This window comes from Perkinsus marinus, assembly GCF_000006405.1.
Source record: "Perkinsus marinus ATCC 50983 genomic scaffold scf_1104296951958, whole genome shotgun sequence".
NCBI classification, from domain to species: Eukaryota; Perkinsozoa; order Perkinsida; family Perkinsidae; genus Perkinsus; species Perkinsus marinus.
This window is the reverse complement of record NW_003209085.1, coordinates 41,857-56,922: the sequence shown is the minus strand read 5'-3', so window position 1 is coordinate 56,922 and position 15,066 is coordinate 41,857. Positions and strand designations below refer to the sequence as shown.

The window sequence follows — 15,066 nt, the reverse complement described above, 5'->3', positions numbered from 1 at the left end:
TCATCAACAATGGTGTGACGGCACTCACCCATGGCGTTCCTGAAATAGAATCAAGATGCAACATTCCTACTTGCAATGAACCATTGTCCTATCCCGTATTATTACCAGATCTTGATAGACTTATCGCGGCCAGCAGAGACGATCTGCCTGTTATCGGGGGAGAAGGCGACGGAGAAGACATCCGAAGTGTGACCAACGAAGGTCTGGACGGTCTTACCCGAGGACACATCCCAAAGCCTCAAGGTCTTATCCCAAGACCCAGAGAGACAGTACTGGGCATCAGAGGACAGGGTCACATCAGAGACGGCCTGGTTGTGACCAGTAAGGGAACGACGAGGGTAACCAGCGGACTCGGAGTCGTTGGTGAGCTCCCAGATCATGATCTTCTTATCGCGAGACCCGGAGACAACCATCTTGGGATCCTCATACGTAGTGGCGATGGAGGTAACCCAATCAGTATGTCCCTGAAGGACGCCGCGGAACTGTAAATGCTCTTGAGCCATTCTAAGGTGATGACGAGCCAAAAGGAGTGGTGAGCTCTCAGTGGAGGTAGCCGAGAACTCGAGTATTGAAGCAAATCGATCGGGTGATCGATTTGGCGGAGCGCGGCATAGATCCGAGATTGACACTCGTTATGTGGTTATGGGTTGATACCCCGCCGCCTCTTAAGGATACTCGGGAGGATGCTTATTTGGGGATACCACCATTGGCTAGAATAAGAACAAAACCAAAGGACGGGAAAATGAGCAATCGTGGGTTTCCTGAGAGAGTTGAGCAATTAATGGTATACCCTCACAAGCCACCAGGCGGACATGGATCAGGTGAACACCCTCCTGTGATGCCCTCTGGGAAGGGAACATCCTCATTCATGTACCAAGACGATAATGAATTGGATGAGAAGCATCATCCCGTTATGGTGTGTTCAGAGGAGGGACGAGGCTTATTGCAATCGCACGTAGGGAAATCGCACATACCCGATCAGCGTCCTTCTGAGGTGATCTCTAAAGAGGGATCCTCACTGAAGCCACATGAGTACCATGAGTCCAATCAGCCGCCTACTGTGGTAGACTCAGACGAGGGGAAGTCCTCATTGAAGTCGCTAGAAGGACATGACTTCATTGAGCAACCCATTGTGACGAGCTCATTGGGGAGGTTTTCAATGAGGCCACTAGGATATATGCATCCAAATCAACAGCCTCCTAGTATTAACTTGGTAAAGGGTAGATTCTCAATGAGGCAACATGCGAACTACGAAGGGGGAGGTCGAGAGCCTCTATCACTCGATCTCGTGTCGGACAGGACAAAGGAGAAGCCGTCCTCTACGACCAACACAGTCGATATTCAAAACCTCCCCACACCAGTTCATACTACCAAGTCGATGGTATTCAGAGAGGTAGGATGACAATCTTGATCTGTTATGATAATCATCTGTTAGATAGTGATCAACTCTCCCCAACTACGACATTCTACACCCGAGGAACGTCCATTGGATCGGTTCCGAAGGGTCCTTAGTGACTTAGAGCGGAGCAAACCCGTGTGTGATGCCTCAGCCGAAAGCTCTCTGGAATTGTGGAAGAGATATTATCGTAGTATTACTGATGATGATACTGACCATGCTCGTCAGGGAAGGCTGAGAGGTTATTTCCGAGAGTTAGATTCCATCATGTTGTGATGTGGATGATGCTACTGCCAGGATGCCGTCTCGAGTTTATTACAAATAATAGCAGCAGCTCAGCACTAGAGGACTATGAACTCGATCCTGGGTGGTGATTGTAAGAAACTTTAATTGGGCATCATCATCATTATCACAACTCCTCCTTCCCTACAGAGTCTATCGTTGCGGCTTGTCGGAGGAAGTACCTGTCAGATCTCCATCACTCCTCATCTCAACAATCTGGAGTTATCATCGTCGTTGTGTTGTTGACCCCCGAGTAGCTGAGATAAGGACTTCCCCTCACCCAAGTGTCCATTCCAATTCGACACCGTTCACTGGATGGCCGACTATTATCTTGGAAAGATTCATATCCTGCCAGGAAGACCTCTGTTGCACTCACATAAACTGTGCGCTCAGAAACTTCATGAGACTAGCGTCCCCTTGTCTACTCCCATTATCTTAACTATCTAGTTCACTATGAAGCCAATCAGATGTGTTCTACTACTACAACGATATAACACATCTCCCTTCCTATGCCTACCCTGAGTAGCTCCCCAATGTAGCAGATATCGGCGCAGCGACCTCGGGCCTCCACTAACTGCTGAGTACTAGGATGAGTTATAAACCTTGATAAGAGTAAATTGGCAGAGTAGTGGTGAACAGTCGTACCGTGAATGGTTGAAGGGTGTACTACAAACAGCCTCTGAGGCCCGATAGAGGAGGTCCTCTACAGTAACGTGGGGGTAGGAGGGGATCGCTGACCATTACTATGACCAGGGAAAGGCAAGGATAGGGTATTAACCTTCGAGCCAATTCGCAAAGTCAATGGCATGTATGAATAAGCCGATGCCAACATAGTCAATGTCGCGCGCCACGAAGTCTGCCAAGACTGGTCCACGATGTCTGTATCAAGAGTGTTGACCAATATTGAAGCTTTGCCATCACTCATCAAGATACTCCCTCAAGAGGCCTCGGCATCCATCGGCGTTCCCCACCGACCCCTCCTCAGTGTAGATACACAGATGCTCCTCAGCATGCCCTAGTCAACAGAAAGAGGAAGGCTTCCCTCAATCTACCACCCTAAACCCTAGTACTCTCGAAATGGATCCATTTCTTCATATTCCTCTCCCTATATCCAGACTCACTACTTCAACCAAGACCTCCTCTTCAGTAGGTAATCTCGATAGCTGCAACGCCTCTATTGAGTTCCTGTGTTCGAGACGATGAGCTCACCACCGCTGACAGATAACAGCATCATGTGAATTGGAGTCTTACAGTGGGGGCATGGGTGGGTTGGAGACCTCTAGACTTCTACCGCCCAAATCGAGGACACCGACATCTCCATTGTAGAGGTAACTCACACTCGTTAGTGCATATAAGGCTTCGAGCTCACCTGAAGGATCAGCAGCTCCAAGGGAAGGCTCGAGGTGAAAGCCTACCAGGGATATCCCCAACTTGTATAGGAACCTCCGGCAACCTCGTAATCAGTTCACGCTTGAGACGAGTCCATAGATCTTCCCTGCTGGTGGCATTCATCCGCCTGATACCACCAGTACCGAGGAGAGTCAGCCCTAGAGAGGAGGAATACATAGTAAAGGCTTCAGGACGAGAATAGGATATTTGAGGCCTTTGTGTTCAACTATTCACTATGATCTTTGAAATTCCACCCGATCTCGAACAATGCCACTTTTTGCAGAGGGTAGAATAGATCTGATGAGACCTCGACGAGATCTATCAAAACCCACCTCATCGAGTCGTATTGATATTGACTAGATAGAATAGGCGATGGAGAATAATGGTTCCTTCGCCTCGAGATAAGACGCTTGGTCAATAGAGTGACATTCAATGGGAATGGATATATGAGTCCATTTTATTACCATGCCAAACAGAGTCGTCCTCTCCCTCCTCCACCTCCCTGATTATCGGTTCAATAGCATCGACAACATCAGTTGCCATGAGGTCTTCCAGCGTACCCGACCTCCATTGTGTCGACACCCCAGGGGAGAGTGTAGCCACCTTCCTTACTGAGAGCTCATTTAGTACATGACCACCATCATCTACGTCAACTTGGTAAGCGAAAATACGAGTCCCAGTGGAACCGCAATCCCCGACGATACCAGCATGCCTCTTGGAGATAACAGTGATGCATGATAGAAATAGGAACAAACCTCGATGAGTTGCCATTATAAAAAGAACTAAAATATGAAATATTTACTTGATACTCTACGTAGTTGTCATTAGCCGCCTCACTCGAGATGAAATCCCGAGTAAATAGGACCATCTAGTCGCCTCCCCAGTCTACACCTTCCAACCGGTCTCGCTCGAATTGGCGTGCTACTATCACTGAGTCCTAGATGAAGTCGTGACTCCAACTGATTACCCCCATTATCACTCTTGTTATGGGTGTCCATGTATAGTACTACGTCCCCCCTGGTGGTGAGGCCGGAAGAATCATCTGCAGCCACGATACTCCGTGACCCAAGACCCTCTCTGGGTATCCTTCTCGAATCATTTTACGTATGCTTGAATGCGTTATTCCTGTGCGGCGAGGAAAGATGTCCAATTTATGGCTGTAGATGCAATGTCTATCATTCCGAGTTCGGATAGTATACGAATTTGCCCAACTTATGGGAATAATCTCCCCCATTCGAGGGGCTGGACTTACTGCCTGCTCATGCTGTATGGTACGACGCGATTTGGCACCACGAGCCCATTGCCACTCGACACAACAACTAACCGTAAATGGGGTAATCAACCTTTGAAGAATATACCAACGCTGATATCGTCAAAATTGACAAAAAGTACATGCTGATGAATCAAACCTTCCAGCCGTATTTCCTCTTCCACGCAAAGGCCGACATCTTCAGAGCCTCCGTACGATCATTATACCCGCCTAAAGTCACACTCTTGTCGAGATGAACCCGACAATGTAAAGGGAAGAACTCGACAAATACCAATATTATCACTATAAATACATTTTGCATTGATTGGTCCCTCTGAAGTTATTAACAAATGGCGGTTGAAACTCCCTCAGACTTACATTGCATCTCCGCCTCAGGTGAGATAATACTTGCCAACCGTATCAACGACTTCGACACGAAGTTCCGAACGGCCTTGGTCTGTCCAGCAGCTACAGCCACTTCCGAGATGAGCATGCCTGCAGGACCTCACCCCATTGATGGTAAGAACAGTACTCACCCAATTGGGAATAACCGACCTCCGAGGGTCTAGTGAGGAGACCATCTAGACTGCAGTTCAGCTCGATGTTCCACCCGTCTCTCCATTGCCTTACCTAAGCAAGATAACTTTCTATATTCACATCATGTGGCTTATTAGAGGTTGCTCAGGAGGACTCTATGGAAGAGGTCTTGGATTGAAATATTCATGGGTCTCAACAATGCAACTCTGACTGTTATCCCAAAATTCTTGTCCTCGGCCGTAACGAACTAATTACATTTTTAGGCATGTTCTGCCATTTTAATACATCCTGGGGGAAATGGAAGACCTCATCCAGTAATGACTTGAGCTTCCATGCACCTACGGACAAATACTATAACTTCGCCAAATATATGAAGTATAGTCTCGTAAGCCTTACAGGCGAGCAAAACAGTAACAACCTTACCAGCGATGCCGAGGTTCTTCGTATTCCACAAGAGACGATCATCATCATCTCCCAAATTGTCGTGATTAATGACAAGCTCAGAAATGTTTATATGTGCTCGCAACACCTCGCAAGCGGAACGTTGAGGGGACGGCATCCTCAACAGATCGGGCGAGCCTTTGCCAGCACTACTTAGCAGATTTCTGTCGGCAACTGATGGTTACCATCACCACTCGGTAGGAAGAGGTGTCACTACTACTTTCATCTATTCGTCCGAATAGGATGAGCATTATGGCAGTTATATAAGCCATTGATAGCCACTAAGGAAATAACATAATACAACGAGGGAAAGGCACTGCTGCTCACCGATGGATTCTTGAAGACCCTGTGAATGGGAGGTGTAGGACCGACGCAGCGGTCAGTAGTGGATCTAGCTTGCATCTCAACAGCCTCGACAGGCTTATTCACGACATCCTCCCAAGTGGGGTCCAGGTCGATCGATTCCTCAGTAGAGGCGTTTGAACATAAGGACAACTCATCCACGTATAGGATGTCATCTGAAGAGGAGTGTCGAAAGGAATAGTGCAAATAGGGCAACTGAAGCTCCATAGCAAATCGTTCCCACTCAAGGAGACTCAGACAATTCAAACTTCATTCCATTCCTCTAATTTTAGCCATTCATAGTTATCTTTAATCCCTGACTGTAACCAATATTTAGGCATCACAGTTGTAGATCGTCTCGGAGGAGCACGATCGTCGACCCAACGTCTCGGACAACTGATAATTACCGTTCACTTGTATGTAGTCCAACGTTGGTGAAAGAGAACCCTCACGAGAGTCATCCACTGGTGAAGGCATGACGGCACTGCGGATGAGGTTGTAGATTACTTTAATATAACGAACTACGGAAAAATGTCCAGCAGGTGATCGAACCACAGACCTCCCCAATAGGAACCCACCCCGTTCCCTTATTAAGCAACATCAATGAAGTAAAAACGATAGAAAAAGCTCAGTAAGGTATCGACATAATGAGGAGCTCAAACTGAACTTACCCCAGTGAAAGAGAGTAGCAAGGAGATACCAAAAAAGAAATAGCAAGAAAGTGACCATCAACCAGGATTGGGATCGATGTTAAAATATAACCTTTAACCAGCAACAGCGAGAAAAAAGCAATAATAATAAATGCCCTCGCCGGGGATCGAACCCGCCATTTCAGACGTGCCGAATATACAGTTCCATTCCACTAAATGCGGACACGATGTGATAATCCATACTGGAAAAAGTGACAGAAGATTAGAGTTTGAGCTATAGATACAATGGCCATCATCAGGGATCTTAGGGGGCGGACTGTGGATAGAGCTGATGCGCACTCATAAACGTGTTATTCATTATAATGGACGACCCTGTTGCTGCTACTACTGCTACGTTTGAGAAAATGAAACCGACATTCATCACCAACTCGCGATATTGAAATGGTATCTAGATGGAAAACGGGAAGTGCGGAGTCTTGAATTAAACCGAACAATAGCAGCATATCACACAATAATTCAGCAGTGCTTAGAATTGACCTAACGAGTAATCCTGGACTTATCTCAAGATCACCCCAATAGAACTCGGGTTCGAATCCCACGATCGTCAATTTCACTACACCATCCAGCCATTTTCAACATGACCTACCTTTTTCGACATGCTAATGACATTGAGGCAGTTCGAGTAGCTCATACCAGCAATCCAACCAACGAAGAACATCCAAATCTGATAGAACCACCACCCAGGCAGCCCTAACGATCGAATACTATGATAATATGCTTCCAGACCCCAGAGGACCTGACATGGAATACACTGCCACACAGAGTCGACTCTAGTCACTCACAGAGTTCATCAGTTGTATTATGGTGATGATTCCAATCCTAGTAGTAGGGAACCAAGAGACGCTGAGTCGAGCCAGCATAGTACCGATACCATACACCGACACCCCTAGTGCATATGAATTCACAGCAATAGCCGCAGTGATAGGCTCAGGATGCAAGGTAGCTCGATCGGCAAATCCCGACTCAATCAGATAATTAAACGCGTAAGTAGCGGCCATATTGCCAATAACGCTTCCACCCATCCGTAAAACGTCTGAACAATGAGTGAAATAATTCTAGTAATTGGATGATAGTACACTCACTAGGGAAGGTCTTCCCAGTGAGCTTAAGACTGGTACGAGACTCCTCCGACACAAGTAGAGCTTCATTCGCACCCTCGTTAACCTAAGCAACAATAACAAACTTTCCCCACCGGAATGTTACATTACCTCTCGCTCCCCACGAGCCAGCTTTTCAACTCGAGTAAAGAGGGCCCAATAGACAAGGTAGACCGGTATTAGGCTCAAGAAGAAGGTCGAACTAACAACAAGTAGCTTGAGCCAATATAAGCCGACCAACCTTACTATGCTATGCCTAGGTTGATAGCAATGACGTAAGATATGCTACCGACGAACTGTGATACACCAGTACCGAAACCCCAGGCTCCAACTAGACCGTTCGGGAGCGAGTTCAATAACGATAGGTTATTAATCTAAATAAGAAAGAGATTCACATGAATCCTCAGCATGGACCCTGTACCAGGCGTTAACACTTTCCCAATCGCCACATATTAGAGTATTACCTCACCTATGGTTTGAAAGGCTCCGACTAAGAAGGTTGCCACTTGGGCCATCCAGAAGCCGATAACAGGTTGGACTCCAACAAATAGGAAAGCAGTACCAAATAGTAGGTACCCTACGGACTGGATAAGCATGGCCAGACCAACACGTTGACGGTAGGAATAGGGTGCTGCTATTCGGGCGTGGATAGCACCGGTAGCAAAAGCAGCAAATAACATGACTGTAGTGAAGAGGGGCATCAAATTGGTCTTCTCGAAGAGACGAGCTATGTCCTAAAATGCACACATAACCATCGTTTGGACCTGTTTTGTATCTTGCGTAGTCAACCACAAGATACACCTACCTGCGCACCAGCGATAACAAGCGTGTATCCGTAATTATTGAGGAGGCCAAGCATGATCTCCTGAGCGAATAATACATTATAATTTCGCCTGTCTGCTTTGTCGCCTGACATACCGCCCAAATTAAACCTAATAGTGACTTCAATCCATTCGCAACTCCTCTAGCCGTCAAACAGCTAATCTTGCTCCTTCTTGCGATCTTGCTAGGCCTATGCGCATCACCATTTATACACTAATCGCAGAGTTAACTCGCCGTTAGCCGCCTTACACTTCCTCTCTATGTCCGGTAAAGGTAAAAGTGGTCGTGGTGGTAAGTCTGGCAAGAAGCCTGCAGGCTCTAAGACACGTTCCGCCAAGGCTGGTCTACAGTTCCCTGTTGGTAGGATCGCCCGCTACCTCAAGAAAGGTAGATACGCTAAACGTATTGGTTCTGGTGCTCCTGTCTACTTGGCTGCTGTCCTCGAGTACTTGGTTGCGGAGATACTCGAGTTGGCTGGTAACGCTGCTCGTGATCATAAGAAGTCTCGAATCATCCCAAGGCACATTCAGTTGGCTGTTCGCAACGACGAGGAGTTGAATAAATTCTTGGCTGGAGTGACTCTAGCTAGTGGTGGTGTGTTACCGAATATTCATACCACTCTTCTACCAAAGAAGAGTAAGGCTAAAGGTATCACTCAATCACAAGAGATGTAACCATTACGTTTTTGATTATTTTTATTCTCTCACTACATCACAAGTTGAGTTGTCTAAGTAGATTGTGACTTTAAGATGGTATGGTAATGTTCTAATACACGACGCACTATCTTCCTTTGATAAGGTAGACCAATTGCGACTGCACTATTTCAGATAGTGTCCAGGCTGAGAGGGACAGTTCATGCTCTAGTCGCATACTCGATAGGTTTACTGCCTGGTGACCTCACCACCGAACTCGTTAGATCAAGATAACCTCCTAGTGAGTTACCGACATATTTCCAACAGCATCCTAATTGCCGTGAAGCTGAAGATCCTCAAGGTGTTTGGAAAACCACTAGGAAGCTTCCATTGGTGTCATCAACACTATCGTCGTTCCGGAAGGTTTACTCACATCATCATGAGATCCCAGCGCAACCTCACTTCATGAGTTAGGCATCTCGCCAACGTTGCTGTGATGAGAAAAGACTCTTTCAAACTGTGTTACATTCATGACTGCCTCTGAGATTCCAGATGTGTAAAAGTAGTAATCATGTGAGAGATCGTCTTCTCAGTTCGTGTATATAAGGGGCATTACTTATCGTTGGGCCTTGTAGACGGATAAGACAGCGCGGCTCTATCCGCTCTACTCCGACGATACATGAAGTTATTTGGTGAGTGATATGAGGAGAGCTTGTGCCTTAGGCAAGCGATTGACTATATGTTACATATATAATATGTATCTCATAATCTATTACGCTCTGATGTAGCACGAATGCACTAACGAGATGAAAATAATAGAAGTTTAGGACGTTCGGGTTTCTATCATGTTAGATGACAACGTTAATGGATGTATTGTAATGACCAATCGGTCTCCTATAAGAGAGCACCTTCGCGTGTCCTCAACTAGGGGCGATCTTGGAGTAATCTGCGACTAACTCAACTGCAATAGCCCTGAAATATCCGTCGACTTGCATTATGAATGGTGGAGCTCATGCTGCCCATCCTGGAAGGATAATTCTTCATAATAATAGTTTACAATAGGACGTTAGGAGTCACAGCAGGGGATAGTAGATTGATGGCGGACTGCACATGCTCTATTAGTTCATTGCGAGTCTGGGTCTTCTGAACTGCATCAATGAAGGCAGATAGTCGTTCTATATCAGCCTCACTCTGCGGCCGGGATAATAGCTGATAACACAAATCATTCTCGTCGGTGTGGCAGCAGCAGCAGCAGTAGTAGTAGTAGGAGGAGCCGTACTTACATGCTGTACAGCAACAAGGATCGCCCCCAGTGCCCGCCGATTCACAGACATATCTAATCCATCCTTCTCTAATGCTATCTTGCAATCATGCAGGGTCTGCAACGTAGAAGACTCCTTCTAAGAGAGAAGACGCCATAAGCTGTATCGTAGTACAGTAGTAGTAGTAGTTCCTCACCAAACAGCTGAGGTGCCAGAACGCCTCGCCTTGGGTATCCAACTCAGCGATCTGTCTTCTGACCCGTGCTGCGACATCATCGACAGTAACCCTCCTCCTCTTCTTGTCCACTGGTACCGTCCTGATCATACCTTTCGAGACGGAATGCACCCTTGTGGCCGGCGTACTACCACTCCACGGTGAAATCCTCAGGAGCTTCGTGGCCACCAATACTATTGCGTGCACGCCGAGGACGTCGATCTCCTGTAGCCTTAGGTGACATCGACATCGGGACTGAGACGATTCACAGGTCCTATGTGGTGATATCACTACAAGCATCCTACTACCCACACCACCATCTGATAGTCTACGACTGACTACAGGTGTACTTCTAATATCACTACCACCACCACGACTACTCCCTCGAGCTCGTTTACGACTAGCTGTGGTTGTGATGACTCGAGTGGGGTAGGAAGGACGAGAGAGAAGACTGAGGTGACTCATCAAAGGCGACGAGTGAGGAGTCATCATTACTCAGCTTTGGACACCATCGTCGTTGCCGATGATGTTCTATCCCGACTTATCACTCTAGTTGTAGGGGTTACGGTAGGGTCGAGCGGTACTGATAGACGTCCATTCCCCACAGTGAGTCAAAGCACTCGGCACGTGGTGGTTGTATTCCATTCACAAGTATTGAGTGAAGCTACGAGTTGATCTCACAGGCTGCTGCTGTATTACCCCGGATCCTTTTAACGTTATCGACTGGACTTGGTGATGATGATGATGATGTGGGAGGTGGTGGTGGGGGTGGCACCAACAAGGGTCCCGCAGCTGCTGCCTTCGTCTCTGTTGCTCTACGGCGGCTTTGACAAGCATCGATTCGGGCGAAGATCACCTAATGAGAGGATTGGAAGAGCCAAGCAGAGGTGTCCACCTCCGCAAGCCAATCGATCAACAATTTCCTTGCTGCCCTCACTTCACCACGGCTGCCATACTCTGATCTGACACCAATACCAGGTATGTACCATCATCATCATACACAATCAGTTATCACTTCAATTCATCCAGTTCAATACAGTCCAATCTCACTTGTTCTTTACAGGCGACGTCATTCACAAACAACAACTTCTTCCTCATCGACTCCTGCAGGACATCGTTCCTCTGAGATCATCATAACCCTCGACAGAGCATGCCTAGCTATGCCTAGCATCACTAGGAGTATCCACGCATGATCGTGGTATACTCATATTGAGGCAACTCAAGGGAGCAATTGGGAACACACATCAAAAATTCCTTCCCTACTAAGTGGCGTAGTATATCTCAAAAGCCTTGAAACCTACATGCTGATCCAGACCGCAACTCGCCTCCCTCCCCGCTCCCAACTCACCACATTTCTAGCATTATCATTGCTTTCAACCAGGAGCTCATTGAGGGTGGGCACAATTGATTTCCTTATGATAGATAAAGTAGATAGTATCTAATAATGTTCGATGCAGTCAACAAGAACAACAATGCCTCCTACTTGTGGGTGCCTCGAAAAACTCCTGCATTTCGTCTCTACTGCGTCGACTTGCATCCTCCCGATTGGTGTCGATAAGTCAGCAAGAGACGTATCTGTCGGCTCAGTTGTGGCAAGACCCTCTTTCAACGACGCCGACCTTTTATGGTTATAGAAGGCCAACTGCTGCGGCTACTCGTAGGGTCACCATCACCTTTCAATGACCATCGACTATATCCAGGCGTCACCAACTCTGTCGCCGATGGTAGTGTCCTCTTCCGCAGGGTTTGCACACAGTGCATTGGAATCTACTACGTTAATATACGGCAGATGGCAGGCTTATTACGACCTTCTCTTCAGAGTATACTGACTCAGAGTCCCCAGTCACCCCTTTCCTAGAGCCACCCGGGGTGTCGTCGTCAGCAGGAGCAGCGGAAGAAGGACGATGGAGTAATCCGCTCAATCGACGTAATAAAGAGAACATTTCTGCAAGATATTCAAACACAGACCCTCGCTAAGGAAGAACTACACACTGCATCCTTTTCCCGGTTGCCTTCGTCTAAACCAGCGTACTGATATGGTAGGGCGAACAGATCCGTGCATTTACTACTCTGTGATGAGCTCACTTTAACACCACAACATTACTCCTGAGACATGCTTTCTGAATCATCCGGCTGCGGGAAGACCCGCCACTAATTAGCATAGTTCAGAGTTGGATATAAAATGGATGAATATGAATGAACCAGCTATTGCTGAACGAATGACTTCCGTCAAGTTATACGTAAATTAATTTCCTGCCAGCCTGACAGACAAGGTCCCCTTTTTATGACCCGATATAACATTGAATCACCGAAAGAGGATAAACGAGTGCAAATCATTCCATCATATGTTCAATACAATGCAGCTAGCTAATTCTCCCACAAATGATATTGGGATATTCGATTAGTAGCTCTCGGGAGAATCAGGAAGAGTACAGGTATCCCTCGACCAATTTCAACGCTTATTTAATTCCCTCTATCCAGGTTTAGCGGTGGTTCAATGCCAAATGAATGACCAATTTATGACGGCGATTCTTCCCCCCCCCCATCTTACGTAATGGCCGACTAACTCGATTCGAGAGGCACCTTCGACTGGTCTCTTAGAGGCTCCGCAGCGGAGTTCTGCAGCATCGTAGGAGCTGTAGAGAATGAAACAGTGACCCAATGCAAACTGGTAATCATTCTGTCGGTTCTATGGTGTAACGGTTAGCACTCCAGACTCTGAATCTGGCGATCTGGGTTCAAATCCCGGTAGAACCTCCATGTCTTCACCACAAAGTTCCTCCCTTACTGAACACCGGTTATGAGCATACCGATAGTGCCTTACTATCCCGCAGCACACGACAGAGCGGACAACCATTCAATTGAGTAAGCTGCTAGACCGACCCCACTTACAACTTTCTGTTGGGGGATGTTCGGCTGGTACCGCTGCGAGGTGGATATCCTCTATTTCCATTCTATGCTGAACGTAACAGTTAAACTCTCTGAGCAGTTGAATCGGAATAGAAACGACGAAGTAACAAAAGGTTGGTGCAAATGTCCCACTTTCTCCGTCTCTCTTCAGCCTCGACCTTCCGAGCTCTCTCAGCTTGTTGGAGTTGATGTGATATATCCCATTGTCTGACCGAATAGATAACACGATCGATTTGGATCGGCGATCGCAGATGATGCTGACTTCCTTCTATCCACTTCGTGTTCCCAAGCCGCTAAACATCTCCTGTCCCACTCGAGCTGAACCTCGTCGACTCTCTGCCGTCCTACGATGATACATTCAGGATCAATCCCCCTCCACCATGCTGATTACTTCTATTTTCACTTTCTATTAGAGCTTGTAAATGGGCAGCCGCCACCGATGAAGGATCCATTTGAGGCGTTACATGAAGTACCGTACGAGCGGAGTCTATCAAGATGATCTCACCAGGATTCGAACCGGCAACCTCACCCTACCTTTCTTTTGCATTGGCGTATTTACTTCTATTATCTTGCGGCTCCCATGAGACAACCTTCCAACCCCTGTAGGAGTCTGGGTAGCGCCACCACCGCCACTGGTTGTTGCTGTCGTCGTATGGCTACTACCACCACTCGATCCGAACATGATGGGTGGGATGTGGAACTCCCCGCAAGGTCCCATACTACAAAGGTTGGCAACATAAGGATAAACATCAGCAGCTACTACTCACCCATAGCGCTCATCCCTATGCCTAAAGAGATACTCCTGTTGCATGGCTTGCATCCTCCTGTCCTTCTCTCGTCGACGAAGTTCTCTCTTATACAGTCTGGGAAACAACAAGAAATGTGGAGACATTCCTCGTGTGAATCTAGTTATGGATATATATCCAACAATGGAATTGTTACTAATAATACGACAGTGTAGATGCCGTCACACCATCGACATATATAATAACAAAGATATTCGTCAAATAACTCTGATGTAACATCAGATCATCCCACAAGACACACACCGTAATGAGCATATAGAAAAGCAAAAGCACAAGTTCAAACACACACCGTATTTACTAACCACTACAAGATGAAAATGGTAATCGTTTCCTCGAAAACAGCAGTCTACACTAGAGTATTGATCCACTATACATTCTCTTATACGTGAGATCAGAAATTTCTAGAATTAAGCAGATGAACAGCCGACACGTTGAAAGAGTTCACTGAGGGGATCTCCGTGAAGCAAGCTGGTAGAATCATCAGCAGAAGCATTTCCACTTCAGGATTCCAAACAATCTACTTTTGCCAATCCTTCTGTCGGGCTTCCTTGGCTTTCTCCACTGCCAAGGTCATTGCAGTAGTAGGAGGCCGGTCGGACGAAGTGGTAGTCATTGAATAGGAATGTGGGTTAGTTATACTATACAACAGCAAGGGGAATGAGTATACTCAAATTATTGGATTACACGTACCAATACTCGGTGGTTCAATACGACATGATACCAAGTGGGATTAATATATGATTAATAAATCAACCTATGATACACCCCTTAACGAATTGACAACAACTCGGCCACAAGAATGCTGGTATCAACATCATCATCATCAACGATAACACAGGAACAGTAGGAGTGGGTAATAATCCAACCCTAGCATACTCAATTCACACGATGAAGATGTCAAAGACCTGATGATGTTGCTGGCCAACCTTACCTCCGATGAGAATCGTGAGATCAACCTAAACCGCGTCATACACGGG

The 15,066-nt window shown here is 46.7% G+C and overlaps 5 protein-coding genes and 1 non-coding gene across 6 annotated transcripts in view; 2 read left to right on the top strand and 4 right to left on the bottom strand.

Annotated features, from left to right (window-relative positions):
• Pmar_PMAR009715 (receptor for activated protein kinase C, putative) overlaps positions 1-503 on the bottom strand; it is a gene marked incomplete at both ends in the record, with an annotated part of 903 nt that extends 400 nt beyond the window's left edge. The window contains 2 exons of the mRNA XM_002777356.1: positions 1-39; positions 106-503. The exon at positions 1-39 is cut by the window's left edge and continues 4 nt beyond it. Of these exons, the coding sequence (XP_002777402.1) occupies positions 1-39; positions 106-503 (437 nt within the window). The remainder of the gene's footprint in view (positions 40-105) is intronic.
• Positions 504-2,852: 2,349 nt separating this feature from the next.
• Pmar_PMAR009714 (hypothetical protein) lies at positions 2,853-3,838 on the bottom strand (the record flags this gene model as incomplete). Its single annotated transcript, XM_002777355.1, has 4 exons — positions 2,853-2,892; positions 2,930-3,047; positions 3,094-3,225; positions 3,532-3,838. The coding sequence occupies 4 exons, from the start codon at positions 3,836-3,838 to the stop codon at positions 2,853-2,855; spliced, it is 597 nt and encodes a 198-aa protein (XP_002777401.1).
• A 632-nt stretch (positions 3,839-4,470) lies between these two features.
• Positions 4,471-8,359, bottom strand: Pmar_PMAR009713 (hypothetical protein; the record flags this gene model as incomplete). The annotated part of the gene is made up of 14 exons (XM_002777354.1): positions 4,471-4,547; positions 4,695-4,811; positions 4,853-4,946; positions 5,109-5,191; positions 5,250-5,468; positions 5,515-5,575; positions 5,622-5,759; positions 6,933-7,010; positions 7,129-7,379; positions 7,429-7,510; positions 7,555-7,645; positions 7,690-7,817; positions 7,908-8,177; positions 8,249-8,359. 14 exons carry the CDS (start codon positions 8,357-8,359, stop codon positions 4,471-4,473), a joined length of 1,800 nt encoding a protein of 599 aa, XP_002777400.1.
• Positions 8,360-8,525: 166 nt separating this feature from the next.
• Pmar_PMAR009712 (histone H2A.1, putative) lies at positions 8,526-8,939 on the top strand (the record flags this gene model as incomplete). The annotated part of the gene is made up of 1 exon (XM_002777353.1): positions 8,526-8,939. One exon carries the CDS (start codon positions 8,526-8,528, stop codon positions 8,937-8,939), a length of 414 nt encoding a protein of 137 aa, XP_002777399.1.
• A 1,011-nt stretch (positions 8,940-9,950) lies between these two features.
• Pmar_PMAR009711 (hypothetical protein) lies at positions 9,951-10,617 on the bottom strand (the record flags this gene model as incomplete). The annotated part of the gene is made up of 4 exons (XM_002777352.1): positions 9,951-10,106; positions 10,181-10,297; positions 10,356-10,476; positions 10,526-10,617. 4 exons carry the CDS (start codon positions 10,615-10,617, stop codon positions 9,951-9,953), a joined length of 486 nt encoding a protein of 161 aa, XP_002777398.1.
• Positions 10,618-13,058: 2,441 nt separating this feature from the next.
• On the top strand, positions 13,059-13,130 carry Pmar_PMAR009710. The gene has a single exon. It is a non-coding gene; the product is annotated as a tRNA-Gln (tRNA).
• Positions 13,131-15,066: the final 1,936 nt, after the last annotated feature.